Source organism: Bradysia coprophila, assembly GCF_014529535.1.
Source record: "Bradysia coprophila strain Holo2 chromosome X unlocalized genomic scaffold, BU_Bcop_v1 contig_38, whole genome shotgun sequence".
NCBI classification, from domain to species: Eukaryota; Metazoa; Arthropoda; class Insecta; order Diptera; family Sciaridae; genus Bradysia; species Bradysia coprophila.
The window spans coordinates 649,346-676,434 of NW_023503327.1; the positions used below are offsets into that span (position 1 = coordinate 649,346).

General features: G+C 36.4%; 3 protein-coding genes across 4 annotated transcripts; 1 reads left to right on the forward strand and 2 right to left on the reverse strand.

Annotated features, from left to right (window-relative positions):
• Nucleotides 1-4,644: 4,644 nt before the first annotated feature.
• Nucleotides 4,645-14,392, reverse strand: LOC119069633 (histone-lysine N-methyltransferase Suv4-20). 2 transcript variants are annotated; one of them, XM_037173738.1, is made up of 5 exons: nt 13,999-14,392; nt 9,064-9,474; nt 8,503-8,970; nt 6,992-8,399; nt 4,645-6,901 (listed from the first exon to the last, which is right to left on the reverse strand). In XM_037173738.1, the coding sequence occupies exons 2-5, from the start codon at nt 9,388-9,390 to the stop codon at nt 6,690-6,692; spliced, it is 2,415 nt and encodes an 804-aa protein (XP_037029633.1). In that variant the 5' UTR covers nt 9,391-9,474; nt 13,999-14,392; the 3' UTR covers nt 4,645-6,689. The 2 variants fall into 2 exon arrangements, with proteins under 2 accessions (XP_037029633.1, XP_037029632.1); XM_037173737.1 differs by having other exon boundaries at nt 4,645-8,399; nt 13,999-14,391.
• A 2,607-nt stretch (nt 14,393-16,999) lies between these two features.
• Nucleotides 17,000-22,034, forward strand: LOC119069636 (transmembrane protein 181). The gene is made up of 9 exons (XM_037173742.1): nt 17,000-18,068; nt 19,059-19,212; nt 19,298-19,378; nt 19,447-19,546; nt 19,616-19,720; nt 20,249-20,421; nt 20,508-20,610; nt 20,890-21,114; nt 21,198-22,034. The coding sequence occupies exons 1-9, from the start codon at nt 17,518-17,520 to the stop codon at nt 21,335-21,337; spliced, it is 1,632 nt and encodes a 543-aa protein (XP_037029637.1). The 5' UTR covers nt 17,000-17,517; the 3' UTR covers nt 21,338-22,034.
• A 3,556-nt stretch (nt 22,035-25,590) lies between these two features.
• Nucleotides 25,591-26,697, reverse strand: LOC119069647 (39S ribosomal protein L22, mitochondrial). The gene is made up of 3 exons (XM_037173770.1): nt 26,431-26,697; nt 26,150-26,363; nt 25,591-25,857 (listed from the first exon to the last, which is right to left on the reverse strand). Exons 1-3 carry the CDS (start codon nt 26,626-26,628, stop codon nt 25,640-25,642), a joined length of 630 nt encoding a protein of 209 aa, XP_037029665.1. The 5' UTR covers nt 26,629-26,697; the 3' UTR covers nt 25,591-25,639.
• Nucleotides 26,698-27,089: the final 392 nt, after the last annotated feature.

Sequence of the window (27,089 nt, forward strand, 5' to 3'; positions counted from 1 at the left end):
AATCAACGTAAGTAACGTTAAGAACTTCGCTACGTTCAGTCAAAAAATTATTGCTTAGTGCTAGCTCAGCCAAATTTAAAGGTACATCAGCAAATGACATAAAAATAATCGTAGAAAACGAAGATGAGTGCAGAAAAATTAAAAAAGTTCTAGAAGAACAAGCGACAAATGATGGAGATTTAGCTGGCATTGTGTACCACACATAGTTAAAAAGCGAAAGAAGTTTCAGGGTAGTTATTAGAGGTCTACCCCCCGCCTGCGATGAAGAAGATGTTACCACAGAGTTAAAAAATTTGGGTTACGACGTCATCAGGACCACAAACATAATCAAAAAAATTAAAAACGATGAAGGAAAAATTATCTGTATTAAATTCACATTGTTTATGGTAGATATCGATTATAATCAAAGGCATAGATTGGTAGATAATATCACTGGAATCAGGCAAACATCTTAAAAATATTGAGTTTAGACGAGATAAAAAGTTATAATAAAGGAGATTAAATGTTGCGCTTTGCAGCCTTTTTGTTCGCTTTTAATAAAGAAAAGGAAAGATTAAATGTTATTCAACTGTTCCTTGAGCGCAAAGATACTTTCGTACGACATAACTTTCATGAAACAAATTTTTTAGGCACATGTTTAGGCACAACTGCGAATTGTCAATATTGATTCTATTTGCAGTCAACTATAATATCGCAGTTTGTAATGGACAGTAACAATCTGTAATGTTACCTATTGTAAAAGGGATCAACAGTATGTTAACGTTTGTAAAAGGGATCAACACTATGTAATGTCACAGTTTGAAAAAGGTGGCAATAGTCTGCAATGTGACAGTTTGTAAAAGGGTTCAACAATCTGTAGTGTTAACGTTTGTAATAGGTAGTCACACTCTGTAATATCACAGTTCGTAAACGGGATCAGCAGTCTGTAATGTCACAGTTTGTAAAAAAGATCAACACTCTGTAATGTTACACTTTGTAAATAGGAGGAACCAGACTGGAGAGCCGCCAAATTTCAGGCCCAAAACGACCCGAAGCCCGGCGCCGGAGATTTTGGTCGGCTAATTGCAGCTAGCCGCCGTAAGCCGCCGCCAGAGGTTTAAGTCGGCTAACTCGGCGGCTCGTGCATATTTTATCCATAAAAGACAAAAAGATGACACAAACCAACAAAATTAAATAAATTTTTTGGGACACTACCGTTACTTGAGAATACACCCGTACTTTTAATGTCCCTTGCGATGCCTATCTTTAAGATATTTTCTACTTTGATTTTCGTATTTTTTTTATTTTTTCTTCAAAACGACATTCCAAGCCAATTGAGAAATTTAAGAAAATTTTCAAGAATTTGTAGAAAATCTTGTCTATGGACATGGTCATTTGTTTGTGAAAATCCCAAATTTTATGAAAATCGTAACAGATGTGAAATTTCATGAAAAGCGCAAAAATTCGTTAAAAACGCGAAAACTTGTGAACAGAGCGAAAATTCGTAAAAAGCTAGAAAATTCGTAAAAAATCGCAAAAATTCGTGAAAATTACAAAAATTTGACATCCAGCCGCCGCCAGCCGACCTTTTTGGTCGGCGGCTAGGCCCAGTCGCCGCCTGAACTTTTTTAACGGCTAAACCGTACTTAGCCGCCGCCGCCACCACTTTTTTGGACGGCTAGACGCCGCCGGCGTTTTTTTTTCGGCTCTCCACTCTGGGAGGAACACTCTGTAATGTCACATTTTGTAAAAAGAATCTACACTCTAAAATGTTACCGTTTGTTACAGGGGAAAAAACTTTGTATTTTTTTAAATATATAAAGACTCTCGTACTTTACAAATTATCGAATAATTCTAATTTTATAAGTAACAAACCAACAATCTTCCCAGCCTGTTCAACTTTTATTTTAGAAGATAATTTTAGTTATTTAGAATTTTTTAAATTTATAACTGCAAATAGCAACAGTATTGACTATTTGCAGATAACTGAGAACAGTCACTTCGAATTTTTTACACATATTTTACGACTTCAAAATTACGAAAGACTATAAAAAGTGGGTTAATAAAATTAAAATTAGTCAAGGGACCCGACTATAGCATTGAACCAAGCACGAGAAAAGAATGTTCAAGAGACGCCCGCGCCTCCTCGACGCAGTAGTCAAAATTTCTCAGATAAATTAGGTTTGTAAGTAAGGTTGGTATAATACAGCTGCGCAATTTTATGAAAAGAATTTGTTCCTGTGCTTGGTTCAGTGCTATGACCCGACACAATTAATGTCGGTTGACGTTACCTTGCCACAGCAACCCTGGTCATAATATTTTTTTTGGCCTGATGATGGTAGGAACAACGAAACAAATTTGGTTTTATATTTCTAAATTGCAATATATTTTTATCACAAATTATATCGTTTAAAAATAATTTTGAACAATATTTTTAATTATTTTTTTTTGTTTTTAATTTTAATTAATTAATCATTAATATTAATCATTAGTTTTTTTTTTTGTTTTATTGTTACACAACTACGCATTTTATTCAAATGTGTTTTTTTTACTTAATCTTTTCCTGCATTTTATTAAATATTACGACGTTATAGTTATGTATTTAATACTTAATTTTATGTACGATAGCGAAAATGATAAAAGAAATTTTTTGTTTTTTTTTAAATTATTTTTTTTTGTGTTTTTGTTGATTTTTTTATTAATAATTTGTTTTATGTTGTAATAATGAATGAACGTTTTTGGGTAATTTTTTTTTATTTTTTAAATATTTTTGTGTCAAGTATTCATTTTGTTTTTTTTTCTTTTAAATTTATTTTCTTTAACGTTAAATGTATTCATTTTTATTGAAGTTGAGTACAAATAAAATAGGAAAATAATTCTTGATTTTATGTTAAGATTTTTATTGGCAGTTCGCTAATGGTTTTCCCCCTTTTTCATTTCACTAATTCTTTTTTTTTTACTTAAATTTTTAATTAAATTAGAAACATAAATTTGGACGGTGCTTTATGAACCTAAAACACCATTTCTATTCTTTTGTGGATTAAATATATTCGATGAAAATAGGAATTTCAATAAATTAAAATAGAGTATATCTTAAAGACGACGACAAAGAATAAATTTTTCTTTTTACATACTTTCATAGTTTCTATCTCAATCTCTGTCACGTTTACTTTATTCTTTTAAAAAAAAGTTTTTGTTTCTTGTTTTCGTCATTTACCTCATTTACTAACTTCAGATACGAGCTCTTATGTATTGATTGGATGGTTATATGTAAATAAATAATTTTATTGCTGTCACAAATTACTGTTCAAACGAAACGTAACAAAACAAAATTATAAAAAAAATATTTAAAAATGAAAAAAAAAACTTTAAATTAAAAAAAAACAAGGACTGAAGTCTGCTATTATCTTTAAGTGACACAAATAAAAAATTAAAAAGCTTACGGAACCTATCATCTAAGAAAACAAAAGTTAAATAAGCCGACACGATTAAGCATCTTGCTCTAGGAATTCTAAAAATCCTTTGATCTGTCAGTTTGAAAAAAGAAAACTTTGAAGATAATTTCACTGGGAAGCCTGACCTAAAAATATCACCGGGACATGCTTTTTTCCATCAAGAATTAATTGTTTGCTCAAATCGGCTTAGATTTCTCTCTCGAATATTTCACCGAATCACAAAATTTGTGAAAAAAAACCCTCCATTGAGCCCGCTGTGAAAGTTTTAAAATTAATGAGCTTTCGATCGTTTTACAGGTTCTCATCTTTCCATTCAGAAAAGACATTTTTATTCATTTCTTATGTTGACTTATTGTCAAACATCATACGTAATGAAACAACGTACAGCGCTCACAGTAAATGTCCTAATCGACGTCAGTACAACATTTAGTACCTTATGAACAATGAACACATTTTTCGTTGACTATTAACAAAAAAAAAAATTCTTTCAATGCAGGTTTGCAAGACAGATTAGATTGTCTACAGTATCAGTTCTCCCGTTCATTTGTTGGTTATCGAAATCCGAAAATCGAGTCAAAAAAATCTCCCGTTTTGGGCTTCAAGAACGCTACCCACAAAGTTGCGAGGAATATTGGGCTGGGAAAGGTCTGATAAAATTTTAATTTGCATGAAAAAAGGATCGATGAACACAGATTTGGAAACCGTGGAACGATAAGCCTAAATTGAAATGTCGATCAAATTGTTCGATCGGTGGGAAAAATGGATTGAGGGAATTTAGAATGTAAATTAACATCGAGTTTAAAAATAAAAATGAAAAATTAAGAAATTTGTGTCAATGAGTGGCTGAAGTAAATTTGATTTCAGTACAAGGAAAAAATCTATTTTTATTTGAACAAAAAAACAATTATTTTCTGGTTTACATAAAGCAACATCTTGAACGATTTACATATCTCGTTTTTCCAATTTGAATTTTCTCTCTCAGTCTTTACAAAACAAAACAAACAAAAAAGTTCCAATTGAATAAAATTTTACAAATAAAGTTTAAATTTGACTAACATTTTGGCTAAGAAAGATCTCTTTTAAATTTCATTCATTTTAAGTGCCAAATCATTCCTTTTTCACAATCATTCCTTTGCCTATGTCATCCCACAAAGCGCGCCACTAAGACACGCCCTACAGTGTGTCCCGTGTTAAGCAATTACATTTTTACAAATGAAATCACCTCTCAAGTAAACTAACAACAAACATTTCCGTCTGACATTACAATAAATTACCGCGTACCACATTTACCTAAACTAAAACGGTCAATTCGACGCATTTTTAACCGTTTCTCCTTATTAGTTTACTATCATCCAATCACGTCCCGTTAAAATGTGAAATAAAACTAATCAGCAGTAATTCGATGGACAATCACCGAAACGTTCAGATGGCGTTCAGTATTGTGAATTTTACCGATAAATCTTCGGCCACACTAGCGGTGTTCACTTCTCGCAATTTTTAGACGTAAAATTTACTTGTGGTCAGCTAGCTCTATAATGTGTAAAATACTATTACATGGCATAGGGATAAAAAGATGAAAATTGGAGTTTTCGTGTGCATTTTGTTGGTCGGAGGCGAAGCCGAGACTTTTCATTTTTATCCCGAGCTATGTAATGGATGTTACACGCTGAGGGCGTCAAAAGCAGTGCTTGAAACATAGAAAGTACGGTTTTCGACGCATGTAGCATGAGAAAACCATTCTCCAGGGCTTCATTCACAGCAACAACATTTTGTAACGAGCTAAACACAAGAATGTTTTATGTGTGAAAAATTGCGGATTGAAGGTACCCTAGGCGGCCCACACTGGCGATGTAACCGAAACAACGGAAATGTGTGTAGGCAACGAAATTTGCTTGTTTTAAGAGAATGTCAAACAATTTCTGGTATTCAGACAGAAGTTTCGTTTCTTCGGGATTCGCTCATTCTTTTGCCGCAATTATTTTACGTAAAACTGGCAGAGGATCAAAAATATCCCAAGCAGAGAGCAAATGTTTTCGGCAGCCGTTTCGGTAAGTTACATCAGCTGTGAGGTTGTAAACTATAGTAGAATAATTTATCATGCCCAGTGGGCACAGGAAATTTGAATAAATAAAAAAAAATCGTTTTACAAAAGCCGATCTTTTGGTTTCTCTTTTTTTTTCTCGTCTTCGTCATTTCTTTCTGGTTGTTGTTGATTTTTACTTCTTTGACTCCGCAGAGTGCAAATTTGGTGGGAACATTTTTTGCTTAGTAAACGATTTCTATATCCACTTTTTCGCTGACATCTCCCCCAATCGCCGAATCTATTTTATCTTACAAAAAAAACATTTTTTTCTTCTTTACATTGAGTGTCCCGGAGTGACTTTCGGGTGTTCTATTTAACGGAATCATTATGTTGGTCTCTCCTTACGAATGTTTTTGTGTTACCAATTGCTTTCAGACATCATCAAGAGGTATACACTGTTGGTGTTTGGTATAACGAACCATCAGGAAATGATTTTTGGATTAAAAAAAAAATTAATATTCGTTCAGTGAAAGGACTCATCGTTTCTGGGTAAAACAAACAAAAACTTAGATGCTAATTTACAACGAAAGACCGATTCATAGCAGGCAAAATCAATATTTTTGTTTGCATACTTTTCTCTTCTCTATGTTACACTTAAACCACAGGACTTTTAGCTACTTTGGATCTTAAAATGAAATCTACGAGCCGCTGTTTGGTTTCCACTAGAAACAAGGACAATTGTCGTCGCATTGATTCATAAATAACGCTTCCCCCTTTACCAAACAAAACGAAAAATCAATCCGTGCCAATTGGATTAACGAACTTGAAAGCGGTAAAAGGGGGCGACCTTTTGACCTTAATTTTCCAAACCAAAGCGACCTTCTCTCTATCGTTTTCTATATGAACCGTTTGCATGCTACGAGTTCAGCTTATAATATATAAAATGTTGTTTGTATCACACTTCACGAACGCTACGCAAAAATTGCTCGTTCGACGAAAGAACGGAATAGAAAATAATAAAAAAAAATCAAAATTCTTTAGCTCACACACTGCATCGATTCGATACACAATAGAGGCAATACGAAGCATGGTTCCACTTAATGAATAAATTTAAAAAAAAAAAATTTAATTCGTCTGAACTCACATACCGGACACACTTGACCGAACAACAACAACAACGAAAATATGAAAAGTGAAAATTTTTTGTTTTTCATATTTTAAGTCGTCCACAATCAATTGTAACCATCGCCATTGGCAGCTAGTGGTGGTAAACGTTTTATTGGCAAATTATTCGCTCCACTAACATTTGACTTATGTTCCAATTGGATGACAGATGGCAAAGGCGGCGATATGCCACAGTTATTACTACTATTACAATTACTACCCGACAATGTACTCAATGACGATGTCGACGACGATGATGATGATGTGGTTGATGGAATGTCTATAGTGTGCGTTTCATTGCCAATTATTAAGCGTAATCTCTTCATTTGTGGTTGTGGATCTATTCGGTGATTGTAAAATGTATTGTTACCTAAATGATTGTGATGTTCATGGTTATGATGACGCTGTTTGCGGCGACGATGATCCTTGGATTTGTGACGCTTTTTCCGCTTTTTCGACGAATTGCTACGAGGCGAACAGTCTTCCGAATAGTCGCTATGATCGGCAATGCCTTCCAACCGAAACACCTCGTACTCGGGCTCGTAGTAACTGCTGCTGCCGCCGCCGTCACTCAGACTTGTACCGGATTCAATAATTTCATCTAGAATTGGACTGCGTTTCATCCGTAACGTAAGCTTCAGTCTTCGTTCGGGCGTTTTCAGTAATTGTTCTTGCTTTTCCACACTCATCGGTGCCTTATTTTCCCACGACGATGTGCTCTCCGATTCGCTGATACTTTTCGAAATCGTACGCGGTCGCAAGCTTTGACTGTCAGCGTCGTCCGCCTCAAAGTTTTTATCGGTGGATGCGTAGCTGGCCAGTTCGTTCAGGTCCAATTTGCGTGGCATACTTTTTCTGGCCCGGCGATGATTCTGTCGATCGACTCCGCCATTCAGCACGTCGTTTAAGCCGAAAAAATCGGTTGTGGGTAGAATGGGACGATGATTGGAAAATTGAGACACATCGAATTTGGTCGCTCGCACTGGTGACGGCTTCAGCGGTGTCGTTGGCAATTCCTTAATCAGATTACCGTTAACATTATCAATGCCGTGAAAGTTGTCATGAATTGCCACCACAGAATGGCCGTTACGGTCGATCGAATGTTGCAGAGCGCCTTCTTGGCGTTCGTTGAACAGCGATGGCGTTATGCCATCGCTGACGGCTGTCTCCTGATCACTTATTGTACTACCCGAACAGGACGAGGCATCATCAACAAGCGTCACAGAGACATTTCTTGTGGTATTTGTATTTGGCTTTGATAATTGATCGTTTAAGTTTTTTGAAGCCTCACGCTTTTGAAAACGTCGCGTTCGCAACGACACGACCGGTGATTTAGTTACGATTGCTGCATCCGTCACCGAATCGTCTGCCGGCGACTCCGATTTTTGTGTCTTAAGAAATGGCCTATCTGAAATGCTGCACAAACGGGTACTTCGTCGCGTTGCCGCCGACTCGATTCGATTCGGTGTCATTTTGTTGCGGTTCAACGACGGACCATGGTCAGTGGTGCTGCCGTCGCTGCTTTGGGTAGGAGAAAATTGACTAAATGCATTTGGACGATGCTGTTGAGCAATGATCATTTCGGCATCGTATTTGGTCATTCCTTTATCACGCAGTTGTTTCATGGTCAGCGGTGTCATCACCTTATTGCTGTCGTGACGAAGCTCTTCACGGTCCATTGTATTTCTGGTAGCCTCACTTTTAGTTTTGATTCGATTGATTCGGTTGTCCGTCTCCCGCAGGCGATAACCAACACCGGAACTTTGTTCTTCGCTTGTCTGATTGGAAGATAAACCATTTTGAATTAAAACGAAACGTTGGCGAAGGATTACGGACTGGGTTAACCAAGAAATAAATGAAAAAATGATAATCCGAACTTACCTGCTCTTTAGCATAAGCTCCAGTGCCTCGTCGTTCACACGTTTCACATTCACAGTAGCTGTTACTGTCGCCGAAAAAGTCTTCCCCATAGAAACACGTAATTTCCTCGCCGATCTCTATGTCCCGTAATACCTTAACGCAAGCCGTGTCCCTGCCAGTTGCCACAAATTTACAGTTTGCCCGACAATCGTGATTGATGTATGCTGCTGGTCCCAGCCACAATTGTGCGCAATTCTTTCGACAACTGTACATTACCGAGAAATCATTTTTACCCGGTTGCAACAGCATCGTTTCCTCCGCCTCCGATAACTCGGCAATGCAACCGACCAAACACTCAATTTTATCATTTTTCAGCCATCGACGCGTAGCTGATATTTTAGCTCCTTTCTGATCCTCTAACGAGTAGCGGTAACACGCCTCGATCATGAAACCAGAATCTTGTCCGAAAACCCTTAGATACCGATAGATCTGTGAGAATTGGGGAGGGAAGAAATGAGTGAAACGATTACGAAATGTTCCGACTATGTTTTGAGGTAGGCAGAATTCGGTGGTGACACTTACGTGTTCCTGCAGTCGTTTCTGTGCCAATTTACTCTTGTTCAACACATGTTTCGGTATCCATTCACCTTTTATGATTTGCTTGTACGCCCGTTCGCCATTCTGCGTTTGAACATATTCAGCGACGATGCTTTTCAATTCATCGCGGTTCGCTTTCAACGGCCGATATTTGACGTTCATTTTGTGTGTGGTGAATCCCAGATATGGATCGAGTACCAATGAAGTGGCCAAATCATCATTTTCCGATAGTTCCTTCGGTGTCATACCAGTCGGTTGAAGTTTGTGGGTGTGATGGCCGCTGCCACTACGATGACCCGAATCAACAACCATTTTGTTCCGGTTTTTTTTTTTTTTCAAAATAAAAACGTTACGTAACTAATGATGGTACTGTTGCTATTGGATGATTGATGCACACTGGAAAAAATGGAAACGAGACGTATTTAGATTTTTCGTATAGTTGGGCCTAATGAATCAGTCTCTATTATGATACAATTTGGAATCAGTTCGTGGTGCAATCAACAACCTCTTACAACGACCAGACAATACCAAAAAAAAAATCCTTTCAATAAATAAAGGTCGCAAGGTCGCTACCTGCAAGAGATTAAGAATGTCTGCACAACGAGACAAATGTAAACATTCATCCCGAGTACTTGACTACACTTCACATCGTAGAAAGTCCGAATTAGTGTCAAAACGAACGCAATTGAAAAAACAAAAATTTCGTTGGCAGGTCTGGCCTGACCTTGACAAATCAATTTTCCAAATTTTTGACCTGACAGACACTTGTATACAATGTGCCAAGACTGTATGAACCGGGACTATACTCTTGTCAAAGACGTTCAATGGCTCAAAGGCAAAAATGTTTTTCGTATCTGGTAATGTAATAATTTGGCTTAGGTTTGAACAGTGGCCTTGTGAGGGACTCAACGTATAACTTATATGTGGCAGCTCCAGCACCTCACAATTAACTGGATATTTCATTTTCAGTGTATAATCCTAAAATTTCAGCAATAAAAAATAGGCAAATTCTCCGATTGAATCAAAAGTGTGATTATGGTAATCGTTCCATTAAAATTGAAATTAAATTGTGGAACTGGATGGGCTAATCCCCAATAAACATTTAAAGTAAAATTCGTACACACAAGAAAAGTAGACAGCCAAACATAATTTTTACAAATGTTTACAGTTGATTTGCAATTTTAACACACCGCTCGAAAACTACTCTACAAGGTGGAGAAAAATAATAAGTCACAATTACAATTCAATTCTCTTTATTCATTTGACATGCATTGCCAATGTTAAGCTATTTTAAATGACATTTTCGTATGTATTTCGTATTAACGTGTATGTGGAATGAATAACATCAGTTGGATTGTAATCGTTGACAATGTGGAACTGTTGAATACTATTCGTACAAAATTGACAAAGTTCATAAAGTTTCGCCCCAGGTCAATTTGTTAAAGACTAAGTACGTTTGCACTTTGGTTCCGCCATCTTGTTAATTTTTTTTTTAAATAAATTGTAAGGTTCATAGAAATGAGGACTATTAATACTGACAATTAGTACGGACTATTAGTACTGACAATTAGTACTGACTATTAGTACTGACAATTAGTACTGACTATTAGTACTGACAATTAGTACTGACAATTAGTACTGATAATTAGTACTGATAATTAGTACTGATAATTAGTACTGACAATTAGTACTGACAATTAGTACTGACTATTAGTACTGACAATTAGTACTGACTATTAGTACTGACAATTAGTACTGACAATTAGTACTGATAATTAGTACTGATAATTAGTACTGATAATTAGTACTGGCAATTAGTACTCACAATTAGTACTCACAATTAGTACTCACAATTAGTACTGACAATTAGTACTGACAATTAGTATTGACTATTAGTACTGACTATTAGTACTGACAATTAGTACTGACAATTAGTACTGACAATTAGTACTTATAATTAGTACTGATAATTAGTACTGACAATTAGTACTGACAATTAGTACTGGCAATTAGTACTGACAATTAGTACTGATAATTAGTACTGATAATTAGTACTGATAATTAGTACTGATAATTAGTACTGATAATTAGTACTGATAATTAGTACTGACTATTAGTACTGACTATTAGTACTGACTATTAGTACTGACTATTAGTACTGACTATTAGTACTGACTATTAGTACTGACTATTAGTACTGACTATTAGTACTGACTATTAGTACTGACTATTAGTACTGACTATTGGAACTGACTATTGGGACTGACTATTACTTCTATAAAAAAAACAAATTTGACAGTTTTTTAAGAGTATTAAAACTCATCGATGTTCTCAGCCAATAAAGTGTTTCCAGTCAATAAAATTTTGGGCCAAAATTTGAATATGTCTGAGCGAATATTCGCCAAAATATTATAGACTGGGAAGCCTTTAATTGACTGGGAATATCGATGACTTTTAAAACTCTGAATCATAGTTCTCTAGAAGAACTGTGCTGACTAGTAAACAATTTCACTATCGAAAACACTAAATTGACTAAAACGTCAACATTACCTCACTCTAATATTTGATTCCAACTTGTCGAAATGAGAGGGTCGCAATACAAGTAATGAAAATGACAACTTGGAACGACCATGTACTTTATTTTATTGCCTGACCCATGCGAAAGTTGACCATTACATTGCAGTTTACCCTCTCGGAAATGATCCATTACATGGAGAATTTTTTCGGTTCGTGAATACCCTTGTGATAATTAACTTTCGCATGGGGCTGGGGCAGGCAATAAACCAGAACACATTGGATGCTACTTGCTTCAGTAAACCTGTTTCTCGACAAGTTTAATTGAATACCTCGCCAATGTCTCGAATATACGAAGTCTACACTACACTTTTCGAAAAAGTGTTCGAAGTATGTTGTGCAAAAAATACACTTTGGAGTTTTGCTTTCATCACAAGTTCGGATCTCATGAAATGAATGACTTTCGAACCATTTTTCGTGCAATGCAGAATGTAATCTACTATTATCGGAACGAAATGTAAAGCACCTATCACCACCCACTAGCAACCAAAAAAAAAACTTAATATCAACATCGACGTTTGACAGAGTCACTGTAAAATTGATAGAATAACAAAATTGTTGACCTGCGAAGTCGATGAAGGAGAGTCGGTATAGGTGGATTTGAATAAAAGCGAATTGATTTCGAAACAAACAAACAAAAAATATTCTCAGGTAGATCGACATTTTAATGAATGGAAATAAAAGAAATTGAGTAAATTCGCAAAACTGGATGGATGCCGATAGTTTGACATTTCAATTTAGAGACAGTAAAAAAGTAAGTTTACAGTTAAGCGTTTAGTAATCAGAAATCTATGGGCATTGGCATACAGAAAAAAACGTGGTTTTGTAAACATATATTATATCGTCGAGTGAAAATCGTGATTATGTTCTATTCTTTGTCTGTGTATATACATGATGCGAGCGCTGTGACTGTGTGTTAATGTACATAAACATATGTATATTGAATGTACCATTTTGTGTATCCGAATCTTTTCGTTGGTCGAGAAAAATGAAATTTCGTAATTCGAAAATCAGATGATCATTAGACATTACAGATAACACACCGGTGTTTTTATCAACCAAAACGGTTGGAATAAAATTAAAGCGTTTGGAAAGTGGTCAGCAAACAATTTATGGTTCGTTTGGGTCATTGTTTTTCACAGCCCTTTAAACTTTTTTTTTATTGATCGTTTAAACGAAGAAAATAAAATGTTTAAACTGGTTTAGAAATGTGTGTAAACGATCGTCGTATCGGCTAGCCATAATAACCAAATCATCGTCCATTTCATTATCGAAGTGTTGTACTGTATAAATGAATGCACTAATACAAATCAATGAAATCATATGTTCGGCACACACACAGTACATTCACACACATTTCCATTTCTTTAAACCAAGGGCACTCCTACTTAAATCGATTCGATGTAAAATATTCGACGGGATGGTATGTAACAATTATTGTCAATGGATCCTAGCGCATCAGATTTGATGTTATTTTGAAGGTTTTTTTGTTGTTGATTTGTTTTGTTTTACAATATAGCTCGTTGTGGTCACTCCGTTCGATATAAGAAATTGTTACACTTTTGGCAAAGTGTGACTATTGGTTCATGCATAATATAACTCTCCACTGAGGAGCTCTCAAATATACGTATATTCAACTGAAATTGTGGAGTCGAGGATTTTGTTTTGTAAGCTCAATGAATTCCAACTGAACAATTGGACAATTAGCCCCGGGTGCGATCGAATTGGACCGCCGAATAAACCTACCTTCAAGGGTCAATTTATTCGGCGCTGATGTACATTCGATGGAAAATGGATTTGTCGTTATTTTGCAGGCAAGCAATAATTACTCATGATACATCTAATAGGTTAATTAATCATTTGATTTGCACAAATAACTCGACGAATTTTTTTTTTATCCGCCGAGAGACATTGTTAAACACTGTACAGTCGATTGGTTCATTATAATTTGAGTAAAAAAAATCGATGGCGGTTGTATTTCGAAAAAAAAAAATTAATCGAAAAGATTCATCGAAAAAGAAATGCGAGAATTTTTTTGTTCTTCGCTGAGAAACCACAGCCAGCCGCTGGTTTTTGCACAGTCAAGTATCGATTTTTCAGCATTATTCCGATTCACTCATTTCAAAAAAAATAGATTCAGAATTCAGAATCAAAACACAAAATATTATCCCACCACAGAGTCTCCGTTTGAAGGAGACGTCACAAATTTGTTAACTTTTTGTTCTTCCAAATCGATGTAATTTCCATTGTCTGAACGGGATACGGGATAGTGGGGTAACCGTACGGCCGTATACATTTTGCAGAATGGAATTGACACAACACAATTTATTGTAAAATTAGACTCACCTTTCGATCCATCACAAAACGTCGACGAGATAATAAATAATTAGACTATTATCCATTGCAACGCTTTTCAGAATTCAAAATTTCGTTTGTGTTTCTCTAATTAATTTGTAATTATTTATAAAATAATAAAATTTGTAAAAAAATCAAACATGGCGTAAAACTTCTTCCATTTTGGATACAAAAATCTTATCGTATAATTGAACTGTACGGGCAGCAAATAAATTTGCAGCATTCACATAAACATTTAATTAATTTCAATGAATATTCTTCGGCGTAATTGATTGTAATTGTCCCGATTCCCGAGTACACTTTTATAAAAGCAGAGAAGTTAAATCGTAAAAAAAATCTGAACAGAAGAATGCGATATTTGCGACAAAAACATTGACAGATTCATTTCTACATAAAGGCAATTGTGAACATATTTCGGTTGGGATTTTTGCACGTTGTGCCATCTAACAAAATGTAGGACAACTAATTTTCGATAAACATCGCGGGTTTCCGATACATTTTCATAAAATGGACAATGCACTCGGTCGTTTTACCGCTTTGATTTTATTCCAACCGTTTTGATTTTGGTATGTTTTTCCAGGTAAAATAAAGTTATGCATCGAATGTGTTTTCTTGTTTGGAAATTTAAACGTTTCTTGATTGTGGATTTAAATTAAATTGGGTTTAATTAAATTGACTGTTTTATTCACAAAACGTACGGGAAATGAATTTTCAATGAAGTAATGACTTATTTTTTCAAATAAGTTGTCCATAGACTGTAAAGTATGGTTTCCACTCAACAAAAAGTACTCCGTGAGAGAGCGAGTGAACGATCTGTCAAGTAAATAAACCAAAAATTGAAAAAATTCCAGATGGTCTCACACACGGAGTACTTTTTTGGTAAGTGGAAATCAAGTGTTATGATCAGAGCGAGAGTTCCGAAGACCAGTTAATTATAACCTGCCTTGGAATACTTGTCATTGTATATTTTCATATACATTTTTGACATATCCCCCAAGGCAACTTAAAGGCAACTTAAAATAACTGGTCCAAATTATATTTCATTCTTTCTCATCATATACTGTTATGATCAGAGAGAATGTTCCGAAGACCAGTTAATTATAACTTGCCATGGGGTAGTTGTCAAAATATTGCTTTCTCTTTCAACATGTTACGTTGAGAGCGAGAGGACCAGTCTATTATAAGTTGTCTTGGGGTACTTGTCAAAATATTTCTTTCTCTTTCATCATAACACTCTATTGCAACTTTGTGCAACCTAAAAAAATGAAAATTTCATATAAATATTATAAACATTGAGGTTTGATTTACGAAAATTACTTCACATTCCAAACGACATTGACAATGATCTGTAGGGTGTTTCATTTCGGACATTTAAAACAGTTTTAGCTTTGGTATGTAACACTATTGTTTAATGTCAAACTAGTACAGTTGTTCTGTGTGGCACAATATATTTTCGACACACTTGTGTTAGTGTTATAACTAAAACACTTTATAGTTGTACTGGTTTTCAAAATTTTTAAAATTCGATCAGCAGGATTTGGTTTCTCGCGTATATACAATCCCAACAAAAATCTCTACGAGAAAAGTGTGACGCAGTCTTTGAAATACAATTTCTAAAATCGCCAGAGTTGACGCTTTCAGCTTCGTTACGCAAAAATTGAATTTTACACCCAATTAGTTCAAACGAGCTGGCTTAGTTTTCCTCATCATCTGCCAAATAATTTTTACCAAAAAAATATTTGACTTAAAACATCAAAAATTTTACCAAAAAAATAAGCGTTTAGCTACGAGAAAATTTATCTGCCAATATCTTTCATTTGATGGGTCACACGCGTCACACGTCCCTGTAGGTTTCAATACAGTTGAGATACAGCCGAAAACGCGTTCCCGACCTTCAAAAACCACACTCAGAATATGATAAAATAGGTTTTCTGGTTCTTTTTTTGGGGGTTAGACTGCGTCAAGTCCTCCGCTATCGCTCCGGACATGACTATACATAGTTGACGCGTCTCAAAAAAATTTCTTCGTTCTTTTTTTTGGGGGTTAGACTGCGTGAAGTCCTCCGCTATCGCTCCGGACATGATTATACGTATACCAGATTGCAAATAGAATGAATACGAATAAAATGTCTACAACATTTTTAGCTAAAATTTGGTAGATATTACCATGCACAGCCCAGCAATATCCAAAGAAAAGGTAGAAAACCAAAAAAAACTTGTTTTTATTTTTAAATAATGAGTTAAAACACCGATATAACTCTGGTGCCACTTCAATCAGAAAGGGAAGGCAAGGGTGCAAGGGCATTTATAAATGGCGAGAGTATTGTCTGATATTTTCGAATCAGCATTATTCTTCAAAATTCGAGATCTTATGCTTGATTTCCTCTTACGCCGGATACGCTCCGTTTACGTTTTAAACCAAAGCACTGTCAAGCACCGAAGCTGACTTTGACATAACTCAATTAGAAGGCCAAAAACACACCTGTTGACTATTTTATAAAATTTTTTGATAGCCGTTGTATGAAAAAGAATAGCCAACTTTGATCGGTTCAGTCCTCTATTTGAGTGACGGCAAAGTCAGCTTCGGTGCTAGACAGTGCGTTGTTTAAACAATAAAAAACGGAGCGTAAACGGAGTAAGAGGAAATTAAGCATTATGATAAGTTATACTTGAACCGTTTTGAATTCCAACCGTTTTGATTTTAACAAATTCTTATCAATTATACGATTTCTTCACCGTTATACCAATTAGCGGTAACTTTGCATTGCGCTGCACTCTGTTTTACAACGTTTTTTACATGTTCACAAAGAAAAACCAACTTGACAAAACAAAATTTCCATCGTTCGGTATACAATACCGAGCTGAGGTGTCATATGCCCGTTATTATTTTGATTACACATTTATCGATTTTCCTCATTGACAAAAAAAAACCACTTTTATGTTACTGGAAAAGGTGATAGAACGTAGTGTTTTGTTCAATTAATTTTACATTATTTTTTTGTGTGTAAACTAATCAACCTGAACTAAGTGTACATTTTATCAATAAAAAAATGGTGAATTCCTAGATTTATTTAATGTTAAATGTAGAAGACTGTTAAAATATTTGGTTTATATTATAGGGAAGTAAAGAGCTTTAGGAAGTGCTAAAATTGGTTTTGTTGTGCATTTTATCGTCCATGAATTATCAAAGTGTCGCATATGTTTTGTGTATATTTGAACGTGAGGGACTTTATCACCGTAATGAAAATTGTATCAATCCATTGGACTCAATAATTCTTAGTTGAAAAGACAAGACAATCCAAAGCTTTTGCCATGTAAATCTGTAAAGTTGGTGTAAACAAAAATAATGCAAAAATCAATATTTTCATGCTGTTGAAATATGGGTAGTGTAGCAATGTAAAAAAAAACGGGTTTAGCTTTACCGTTCGGGAAATTGCGCTTAAAGACTAACAAATTTTAGGACAAAAGTAAAAGAAGGAAAAGAACGAAAGTAACATTTGAAACGAACACAATGTCTGCGAAAACACCTACAGATACATCTGGTCTCGGATATTCGTATCACCTTCCAACAGGTGGATTGCTTATGCGTATACGAAATTCTCTATCCCAATTCAGCGATTTGTTCAGTGAATTTAATAAATATATTGCTCCGGCCGTCCATCATGACCGATGCGAACGGTCCGTACACATGCGACTGTATTCGATGCACAAACGGGAATTTGTGATGGTATTTCTGGGATTTTTTGCATGTTTCGGCCTGGGCATATTTATCGGTTTGGCTGGACCACCAATTACGTCCACAACTGAAGTGAATGCATCGGCTCTGTTGTCAAATACGTCGGCCGCGAATGATAAGCATATTATGTCGACGGGCCCGTTCATTATGCGCAGTCCGTTGATGACGACGTACTCACAACAGTTGTGGCTAATTGCGAAACTGGATACGCACAACAGTGATAATGAACGGTACGATAAGACATTTCAGGTAAACGTTGCGATCGATGGACTGACTGAAGATCATAAACCGGTTACGGTTTTACATCGAAACAATGTGAAGAATCGGTGAGTGACAACCTTACTTCTAGAACTTTTCTAAGTCGATCTTTTCTTCTGTGCCGAAATATGGCCGTAAAATGTAAAGTCCACTTCTGTATACACTAAGGCCAAAAAAATTCACGGAATTACCGTTTCGTGAAAGACGTCTTTTCACCCGTCGGATATAATATTTGTGGCCAATGTCCCGTCAATCTTGGGATTCATCCAGTGCGATAACATTCTTCTTGTTGCTTGAATAACCCTTTTCGTCTCATATTTTCTGCACATTTTTATTGATTGGTAGGGGGTGTCGTGTAGCAATTCTGTTCCATAACTGTTATGTGTTTTGGTCTAATTAGGCGTGTTAGGTGTTCAGCCAACAGCAATTATAACATTTTTGTAACACACCTACTTTAATTAATTGCGTCATGGCTGAAGAATGGGTTATTTCAGCAACATACAACTCAAACGACCAGCTTGAACAAAAGTTTTACTCGCAAGGTCAATAATCCCAAGATAACAAATTTCACGTAGGCGGTCGGTATGTTAAGCTTATTATGGGTGACAGTAGGGGGGTAATAGTAGATTACATTGGATGCTGCGAGAGGAAATCATTACATGAGGTAACCATTGTGTGTTTTTCCGAACAAGCCCAGAGCTTGTATATTCCTAGCCAATGGCAAGCTCTACAACTACACTTGTCGAAGAACAGTTATTGAAGCAAGTTGCTCAAAAACATACGAGTGATTTTGCGAGTAACACAACACTGTCTCCAAATAAATGAACTACGTAGCAGCATCCAATGTATTCTCGTTCATTGTCTGTCCCATGCGAACGTTAATTACCACAAAGGAATTCCCGTAAAATTAACCGAAAATATTCTTTGTGTAATGGATTATTTTCGCAGTACGCAAACTGCTAGGTTATGGTCAACTTTCGCATCGGGCAGTCAATAAAAGTACATTACGTGCTGACTATTTATGCAAATTTAAGAGCATGATTTCGATACAATTTCAGAACACGGCATCTAATATGCGAAAGGAATAATTGCGATGAGTTTACAGTGCTGCATCTCGGTTTCCTGGACTATGCCCATTACATCATTACGGTGAGATTTTTCGATCTCGAAGAATTTCATCAACGATACAAAATCAAGGAGCTGACATTTTTCGTGAGTAAACAAAATAATAACTCGGACACGCAGAATTGAAATGTTAACTGAACCCTTGGTTTTATCCCTCTGTTTTGGCCATCAGTTCAAAACGTACAATCCAGGATTCACGCAGATCGAAATTTGGTTCCGATTTATATTTTTGATATTCACATTCGTCGTGACGGTAATTTTTATTGGATAGATCAGTCTATTGTTCTCTTTCTAAAAAAAAACGATCGAACTCTCCCGCAGTGTTGGTACGCTCACACACTCAGAAAGTATCCCATTTACGATTGGTCCATTGAACAGAAGTGGATGTCTGTTCTTCTGCCACTGCTTGTGTTTTACGATAGTATGAATCGGACCTCAGGTGTGTTAACAAAGACAATTGCGGTTGACAAATTTTTTCGTTATTTTACAGATCCATTTTTCCCGTTAATATTCCTGATGAACTCATGGTTTCCGGGAATGCTGGACGCATTACTTCAGGCCACGTTTTTATGTGCCCTACTCATGTTCTGGTTGTGTATGTGTCTTGATTTTAATGATTTTGCAAAAAAAAATTGTAATTTATTCAATCGGGTGTCTAGTAAGATTTTTGCCTCAATTTGTTCTTTCCACATCTAGTACTGCCGTTTGGAGAGCTTTCAAAAGCTTCGAGCTTGTTTTTGGATTCGATTGTGCTAAATGTGTAACATCTTAGTAGAACACAAAAGAAGCTTAAAGCTCTCGAAAGCTCCTTAAAAGCAAATACCCAAATGCGATAGAGTGTTGGGGTTTAAAACGGTAGAGCGTATATAACCTAAATTTGATATTAAGCAGCTGTTTTAGGTTATGTACACAAATATCTGTTTGAATATTTTAACATCCCACACGTACTTAAAAATGATCCAAGGATTGCTAGGAATCTAGCGCCGCGTCATTCAAAATAATTGTGATTTTGACACATTTTGTATAAGGAAGATGTCACTTTGTGGATTATTGTGAATGACGCGGCGCGAGATTCCTTAACACCGATCCAAGATCCCAAACTAAAAACACAATTTTCACCTAGGCATTTATCATGGGCTTCGACAAAATGATCGAAAATGTTACATCTTTTATCTACCAAAGTTCATCGTCATATTGCCGATTTGGTTGCTCGCCGTTGTTTTAGCTACATGGGAAAAATGCAATGAACTGAAAGATCCAACATACAGCCATTTTGTCGACACGGACAATTATAATGTAGGGACGGAAAATTCCACATTTTTATGCATTCCATCGATAACTCCTCCTTCACATTTAAACTCAAAATCACAATTTCGTTTCAGAGTTTTAAAACGTTCTTTTACATAGCTGGAGCAATGTACTTGTTATATTTATCATTGTTAATTTTGAAAGCGTACAGCGAACTTAGAGCGATGCCGTACTTTGGTGTGTATTTTACGAAAATCAGAGAAGTGATGAGCGGTGCCAATTATAGCACTTTGCGCAACTAAATAGTACTTCTAGTGCTTGGTTTATTGACGAGAAAGTCCAACTTGACGAAAACTATGTATTTTTGTCAAGTTAGATTTTCTTGTAGAAATGCCAAGCGTCCTAGAAGTTGACAGCTCGCGAAGGGTTAAGATACCGTAACAGCATTTCTCTGACAAAAACTTGATTCCAAAAATTTTTACAAAATTTCTTTTTATCTGTGTATGCCAACGTTAGACATGCGACTGAAATTCTTAACGCTACTGATGATGTTCGTTATGGCAATGTCGTTGACCGTTACATATTACCGTTTCGGCTTCGGAATATTAGAAGATAATTTTGTAGCAAAACTAACAACCACCTACAACAGTTCGGCACAATTCATGTGCTTCTATGGCCTTCTAAACTTCTATCTCTACACAATGGCATACGTTTATTCGCCGAGTGGACGTCCCGTACATGGTAAGTTGAGATTTTAACACATTTAATCAAACAGCATCGGTAACATCAATTTCTTTTTGTGCACAATCTTTGTGCTCACGCAGAACCGACGATTACAAAAGATAATCCAGCGTTCTCAATGATAAACGATTCGGATGAGGATGTGATCTATGGATCAGACGATGAGAGTCGTCGACCACTGAATTCGTCAGCCAATAAGGGCAACGATTACGACAGTGATTAGAAGTAAAATATTTTGTTAGTTGGCGGGAGGGAACGGTGAGCCTAGACCTAAAATTTGTACGTTTTTTTTTCGCAACTGTTTCGGCGCCTAACCATTGAAAATTAACAGAATTTCCAATTTATGTAAATTTTAAACTTAAATAATTCGTGTCTGGCCATAAAAGATCGTTCACAAATCACCTTCCCATTTAGAGGTAGGCGATTCGACGATGTAGTTGTGAAGCCAGGCTTAGGCAAGAGTATAATGCGAATCTTTGTTCCTAAAATGAGTAGGCTGTGTAACACATGGACATGGACAGGAACATTGCTTCCACCATTCCAATTTGGAGGAAATTTCGACAAAATTAGAGGAAACGTTGAGATTTGCTTCGAAGGCTTGGATGTTGAAACATTGTTGTGTATCATGTATAACAAGCTCGATAGTAGATTAGGCAAGTGGTTTGTAGATTTTTACTTCGAAGTGGGCAATTTTGGAAGAAATGGAACAACCCTGCCCAAAAATGAGATGAGATTTGTGAACGATTTTGAACTATTCATTTTATCGTTCGAATGTTGTGAGAAGAGGAATATTTTATGAAAAAAAAAAAAATTTGATTCAATTACTTATTGAACTGGCACAGCTTAATAATGTGCGCTTTTTAGGTAGGAGAACAAAAGGTTAAAAGTATAAACCAAAAGTAAATTGTACATAAAGACAACAAAATAATTAATATTTTTAGGATGTTATTGGTGAGATGGTAAATACTAATTAAATGAATTAATGAGTCGTAACGTATGTCCCATGTAATCAAATAAGTTTGATGAATGTAATTAAATAAAACAAAAGAATTAAAATTATTGAATTTGAATGGATTCGACCGTTTCGTTAGCTGAACGTTTTTCACACAATCCAACACACTTGTGTTGCTCAACCACATTTTATCCACATAATACCAGCAGTGCATAAGCCATAGCCCAGGAGGCTTTGATTAACGAGGACTTAAAGTAATCGGCGGTTAGTCAAAGTCCGTAAACATCCGAATCGAACACGGTTTATTCTTATCAATTTGTCGCTCTTCGAATGTCGGCAGGTTATGGGCCCCACTTTCTAATTTGAGTTTTTGGGGTCTATCATTTTGCAGAAGCCTATTTTTTCAGTATTTCAGTTAGTTTTCATTTTTTGTTAGTCGGCTAAGCCTTTTCTAGTTGCGATCCTACATTGGAAGTTAAAATTTTGGTCTGACGTTCATGGCTAGAAATTGTTTCTCTAGAATTTTCTGAATTGATAAAGGTGTATAAACTTGAAAAACTCTAGTCTCTAAGATTAGTAGGTGGCCCACAAAATTTTCATTTTTTTTGTAGGATCTGAAAGCATCTTGTTTGAGTTTCAGCTTGAACGAATTTCCCTTGTAAAACATTTAAATACCTACCCCCACGTCTCGAAGCAAATATACAACAAATCTACATTTTTTGGGTAACGAGTAATTTCGCGCCGCGCGAGATTACACATATTATAGTGGAATTTCGCGCCCATACATTTTTCAATGGCTAACTTGATTTAGAGAATTTTTACGAGTATTTTCCAGACTCAGACTCAGACTTCACATCTTGAGCTGGGGACCAGGCCCTGGTCCCAGTCAGGCTCTCTTAGAACAGTAAGGGAAAAGCACGTCGGGTTTTCCTGTTACGTTTCGGCCATCCAAGCTGACCAGACCTGGCGATAAATTGGCGGTAGATTCAGTTGAGTATCAGGCACATAAATTTTGGAGATACGAATTTTATTCTAACACCCTAGAGCTATGTATCAGGGATACCGGTATACTTAGAAAGTGTGGATTTTCCTTTTACAAAACGTTAGGATACCGGTATCCCAACTGAGATACACGTATTTTGTATCAAGGATACCGGTATCCCGACATAGAAAGTGTGGATTTTCCTTTTACAAAATGTTAGGATACCGGTATCCCAACTGAGATACACGTATTATGTATTAAAGATACCGGTATACCGACATAGAATGTGTGGATTTTCCTTTTACAAAACGTTAGGATACCGGTATCCCAACTGAGATACACATATTTTGTATCAAGGATACCGGTCTCACGACATAGAAAGTGTGGATTTTCCTTTTACAAAACGTTAGGATACCGGTATCCCAACTGAGATACACATATTTTGCATCAAGGATACCGGTATCACGACATAGAATGTGTGGATTTTCCTTTTACAAAACGTTAGGATACCGGTATCCCAACTGAGATACACGTATTTTGTATCAAGGATACCGGTATCCCGACATAGAAAGTGTGGATTTTCCTTTTACAAAACGTTAGGATACCGGTATCCCGAGATACACGTATTATGTATTAAAGATACCGGTATACCGACATAGAATGTGTGGATTTTCCTTTTACAAAACGTTAGGATACCGGTATCCCAACTGAGATACACATATTTTGCATCAAGGATACCGGTATCACGACATAGAATGTGTGGATTTTCCTTTTACAAAACGTTAGGATACCGGTATCCCAACTGAGATACACATATTTTGCATCAAGTATACCGGTATCCTTACTCAGATAAAGTGGATTTTCCTTTTACAAAATGTTAGGATGCCTGCATCGCAACTGAGATGTTGCGAGATTCCTACCAGCAAGAAATTCCTTATGGGCGCGAAATTACACTAATAAAGTAGGAATTTCGCGTGGCGCGAGATTCCTACTTTAATAGTGTAATTTCGCGCCCATACGGCGTGAAATTACTACTAGCCATTTTTTGCTTTACGTCGATCTTAAATAAGTCACCAAAATGCCAATTGAACCGCGATTATAGAACATTTGCATGTCTACGAGCTTGCAGTCTCCCGAAACAAATCCATTGCTCAGAAACGTAAGGTATTTTCCTCATTACCAGTATTAAAAAAAACTGAATAAAATTTCCACAGAACGAAGTAACTTACCACCCTCGAAATCCTCCAATTTCCTTATGTTGATATTTCCAAAATTGTATTGAGGGATTCTTTTGTATTTCGACTGACCGAAATCGGCGCTATTTTTTCCGGGACTTTTTTTATATATTCCTAGTTAGGCCTTCTTGCCTAGGCCCCAAAACCAGTCTCACATATTTTTGATCTTCCATGCCTGGCTGGTTGTAACGGTCAATACACATTATCATCTAGTGTCATCGGGAATACGATATTTCTATTGTTTAAATCAGCTAAAATCGGTTAAAACCGGTTTTAACAATAGAAATATCATATTACCAACTGACACTAAATGCTAGTGCGTGTTGGCCTTAAGTGGCCAAAAGTCGAAAAATGGGGTTTAACAGCCCGGATTTCGTTTCCGTAAGGTGGCGAGGAGACGGGCGTGTATGGGTTCGTTGGAAAGCTGGTGCCGAGTACTACCGGGACAAATATTAACTTCATAAAATTTGATGATAAACGGCCGGAAATATGACTTCCGGAAAATCTCTCAAAATCGATGTGACCTCGGTTAACTTTGATGAGTGCTGTGACCTCACTAATGCAATTATTTGGTTAAATTATTACTTATTATGAATGTGAAGGACCTAAGCTTTACACCGATTCCTATATTTAGTAGTTTGGCACGTGACTACGTAACAGATGAAAACTGTGTGTTTCACTCCGCCAAACTACTAAATATGCGTATCACTGTAAAGCTGAGGTCCTCCACATTCATAACAAGTAATAATTTTATCAAATAATTGCGTTAGTGAGGTCACAGCACTCATCAAAGTTCACCGAGGTTCCATCGATTTTGAGAAATTTCCCGGAAGTCATATTTTCTGCCGTTTATCACCAAATTTTATGAAGGTAATATTTTCCCCAGAAGTGCTCGACCTCAGCTTTCCAACGAACCCATACACGCCCGTGTCCTCACCACCTTACGGAAATGAAATCCGGACTACGAAACCCCATTTTTCGACTTTTGTCCACCTACAACCAGCCAGGTATGGAAGATCAAAAATATGTGAGACTGGTTTTGGGGCCTAGGCACCAAGGCCTAACTAGGCATATATAAAAAAAGTCCCGGAATAAATAGCGCCGATTTCGGTCAGTCGAAATTCAAAAGAATTCCTCAATAGAGTTTTCAATGGTGTGATGGAAATGTACCCACCATCACGGGCAAACTCTATATTCACCACGAACACATTTTATGTTTCCGCATAACTTACCAACTTGCTGTGTGTTGGGCGAACTTTTTCCACTGTATCTGATTCCTACTCGGGCACAACAATTACACTCTCAGCTCTCTTGTATACAAACTAATTTTAATTAACGTTTCCCTCGACAGTGTCTCTACAATGTGTTCGGAACTTTTCTACATCGCATTTGTTTCATATATTTCTCGAGCTGTTGGCTGGGTGTCACACTTTTGTTGTAGTAGTCAACTGGTGGTGTTCCCTCTTCAAGTCTGACATAATAATGGCAATACTTGTATTCAACTTCGCCAAACCGTCTCCTTGCATGTCTGCGTACGCCTTTGATGGCTTTGCCTTTACCAACAAATGATTCAGCTGAACACGAAAAAAAAGAGAACCGAGATTATGAACTGTACACATTGAGTGGGTGTGAAAGTTTGTCGAAAATTTAATCAAAACAAATTCAATTCGATGATGATCTGACCCGTTTTGTTTTTGAAGATTCGACGAAACTTTGTCTTCAAATATGGCACGAGTTGGAATATTGATTTAGTCATTGTCATGCCTTGCAACAAACGTATCACTTCGTTCGGGCTACAGTTCGTGAAATTGCGCCCACAACACAGACGTAAAACATTTTCAATTTTCGTTAAATGGTTTCACTTACCGACCCACAAATTGGTTTTGTATTCAACGTTATGCCGTTCCACAGCCATTTTCTGAGCTTCCAAAATCGTTTCCTTGGCAAAATCTGAACCTTTCTTGTCGACAAAAGACAATTGGCGAACTGCCTCGTCCACACTCATTCCGCGGACTAAAATGGCAATGTACCACATCTTTTCGGGACTGTATTTAAAGTACTTATTCACATGGCACACATACTGGAAAGCCAAAACAGTCGAATGAATTCGGAATCACAAAAGGGAAAAATTGAATCAAAACATTTACCGCCGGTCTCGGTGTTTCATCCGGCGTTTGTGGTGGAAATATTGTCTTGTTGTGTTCCACCCATTTATTCGAACCTTGTTGCTTCTCGTAAGCAAATAATGTGGAACTCAAATGGATGTGAGATTTGTGAACCTGGGTTAACGCAATCGGCCTCGCATTGAATGTTATTAATCGAGATAAATTACCCAGTAGATTCATGGTTCTGTTCGGGATATAACCTAAGTGACTGACACTTCGAATCCTTCGAAAGCAAATGTGGTAACGACAAGTAATTTTTTTTTCTGTTAGGTTGGATTTCCAATACAAACTGTGTAATACCGGTAATACCAATAACACCGAAAGTCAACTTGACAAAACCGAAATCCGATTTGTTTTTCGGTCAAAAGTCAAAGTGTCAAACCTTCAGGAATAGCCCGGTGGTATGACACAATGTAAGAAAAAACAATGAATGTCAGTTTTTGGTTTTGTCAAGTCAATTTTCATGTCTGCACCACTTAACTTACCAAGGTATGGTCTAATGTCAAAATTTGTATAGAGTGGAGAATTCAGCGATTTCACATAAACAAATTCACCTTTCAATCAAAGTCATTGAGAGGTGAGTTTGTTTATATGAAATCAGTTATGAGTTAACAAATAACAGCGTTGAGGGTGCTCTAACA

Excerpts from the sequence above, each read along its gene's own strand:
- LOC119069633 (XM_037173737.1), bottom strand. The coding sequence starts at position 9,390 with ATGGTTGTTGATTCGGGTCATCGTAGTGGCAGCGGCCATCACACCCAC. Across the intron at positions 8,971-9,063 it reads AGAAACGACTGCAGGAACAC|ATCTATCGGTATCTAAGGGT; the intron begins GTAAGTGTCACC and ends CAATTCTCACAG. Across the intron at positions 8,400-8,502 it reads GAGCTTATGCTAAAGAGCAG|ACAAGCGAAGAACAAAGTTC; the intron begins GTAAGTTCGGAT and ends TCTTCCAATCAG.
- LOC119069636 (XM_037173742.1), top strand. The coding sequence starts at position 17,518 with ATGTCTGCGAAAACACCTACAGATACATCTGGTCTCGGATATTCGTAT. Across the intron at positions 19,213-19,297 it reads TCAAGGAGCTGACATTTTTC|TTCAAAACGTACAATCCAGG; the intron begins GTGAGTAAACAA and ends TTTGGCCATCAG. Across the intron at positions 21,115-21,197 it reads GAGTGGACGTCCCGTACATG|AACCGACGATTACAAAAGAT; the intron begins GTAAGTTGAGAT and ends GTGCTCACGCAG.
- LOC119069647 (XM_037173770.1), bottom strand. The coding sequence starts at position 26,628 with ATGAATCTACTGGGTAATTTATCTCGATTAATAACATTCAATGCGAGG. Across the intron at positions 26,364-26,430 it reads ATGAAACACCGAGACCGGCG|TATGTGTGCCATGTGAATAA; the intron begins GTAAATGTTTTG and ends TTGGCTTTCCAG. Across the intron at positions 25,858-26,149 it reads CAAAACCAATTTGTGGGTCG|CTGAATCATTTGTTGGTAAA; the intron begins GTAAGTGAAACC and ends TTTCGTGTTCAG.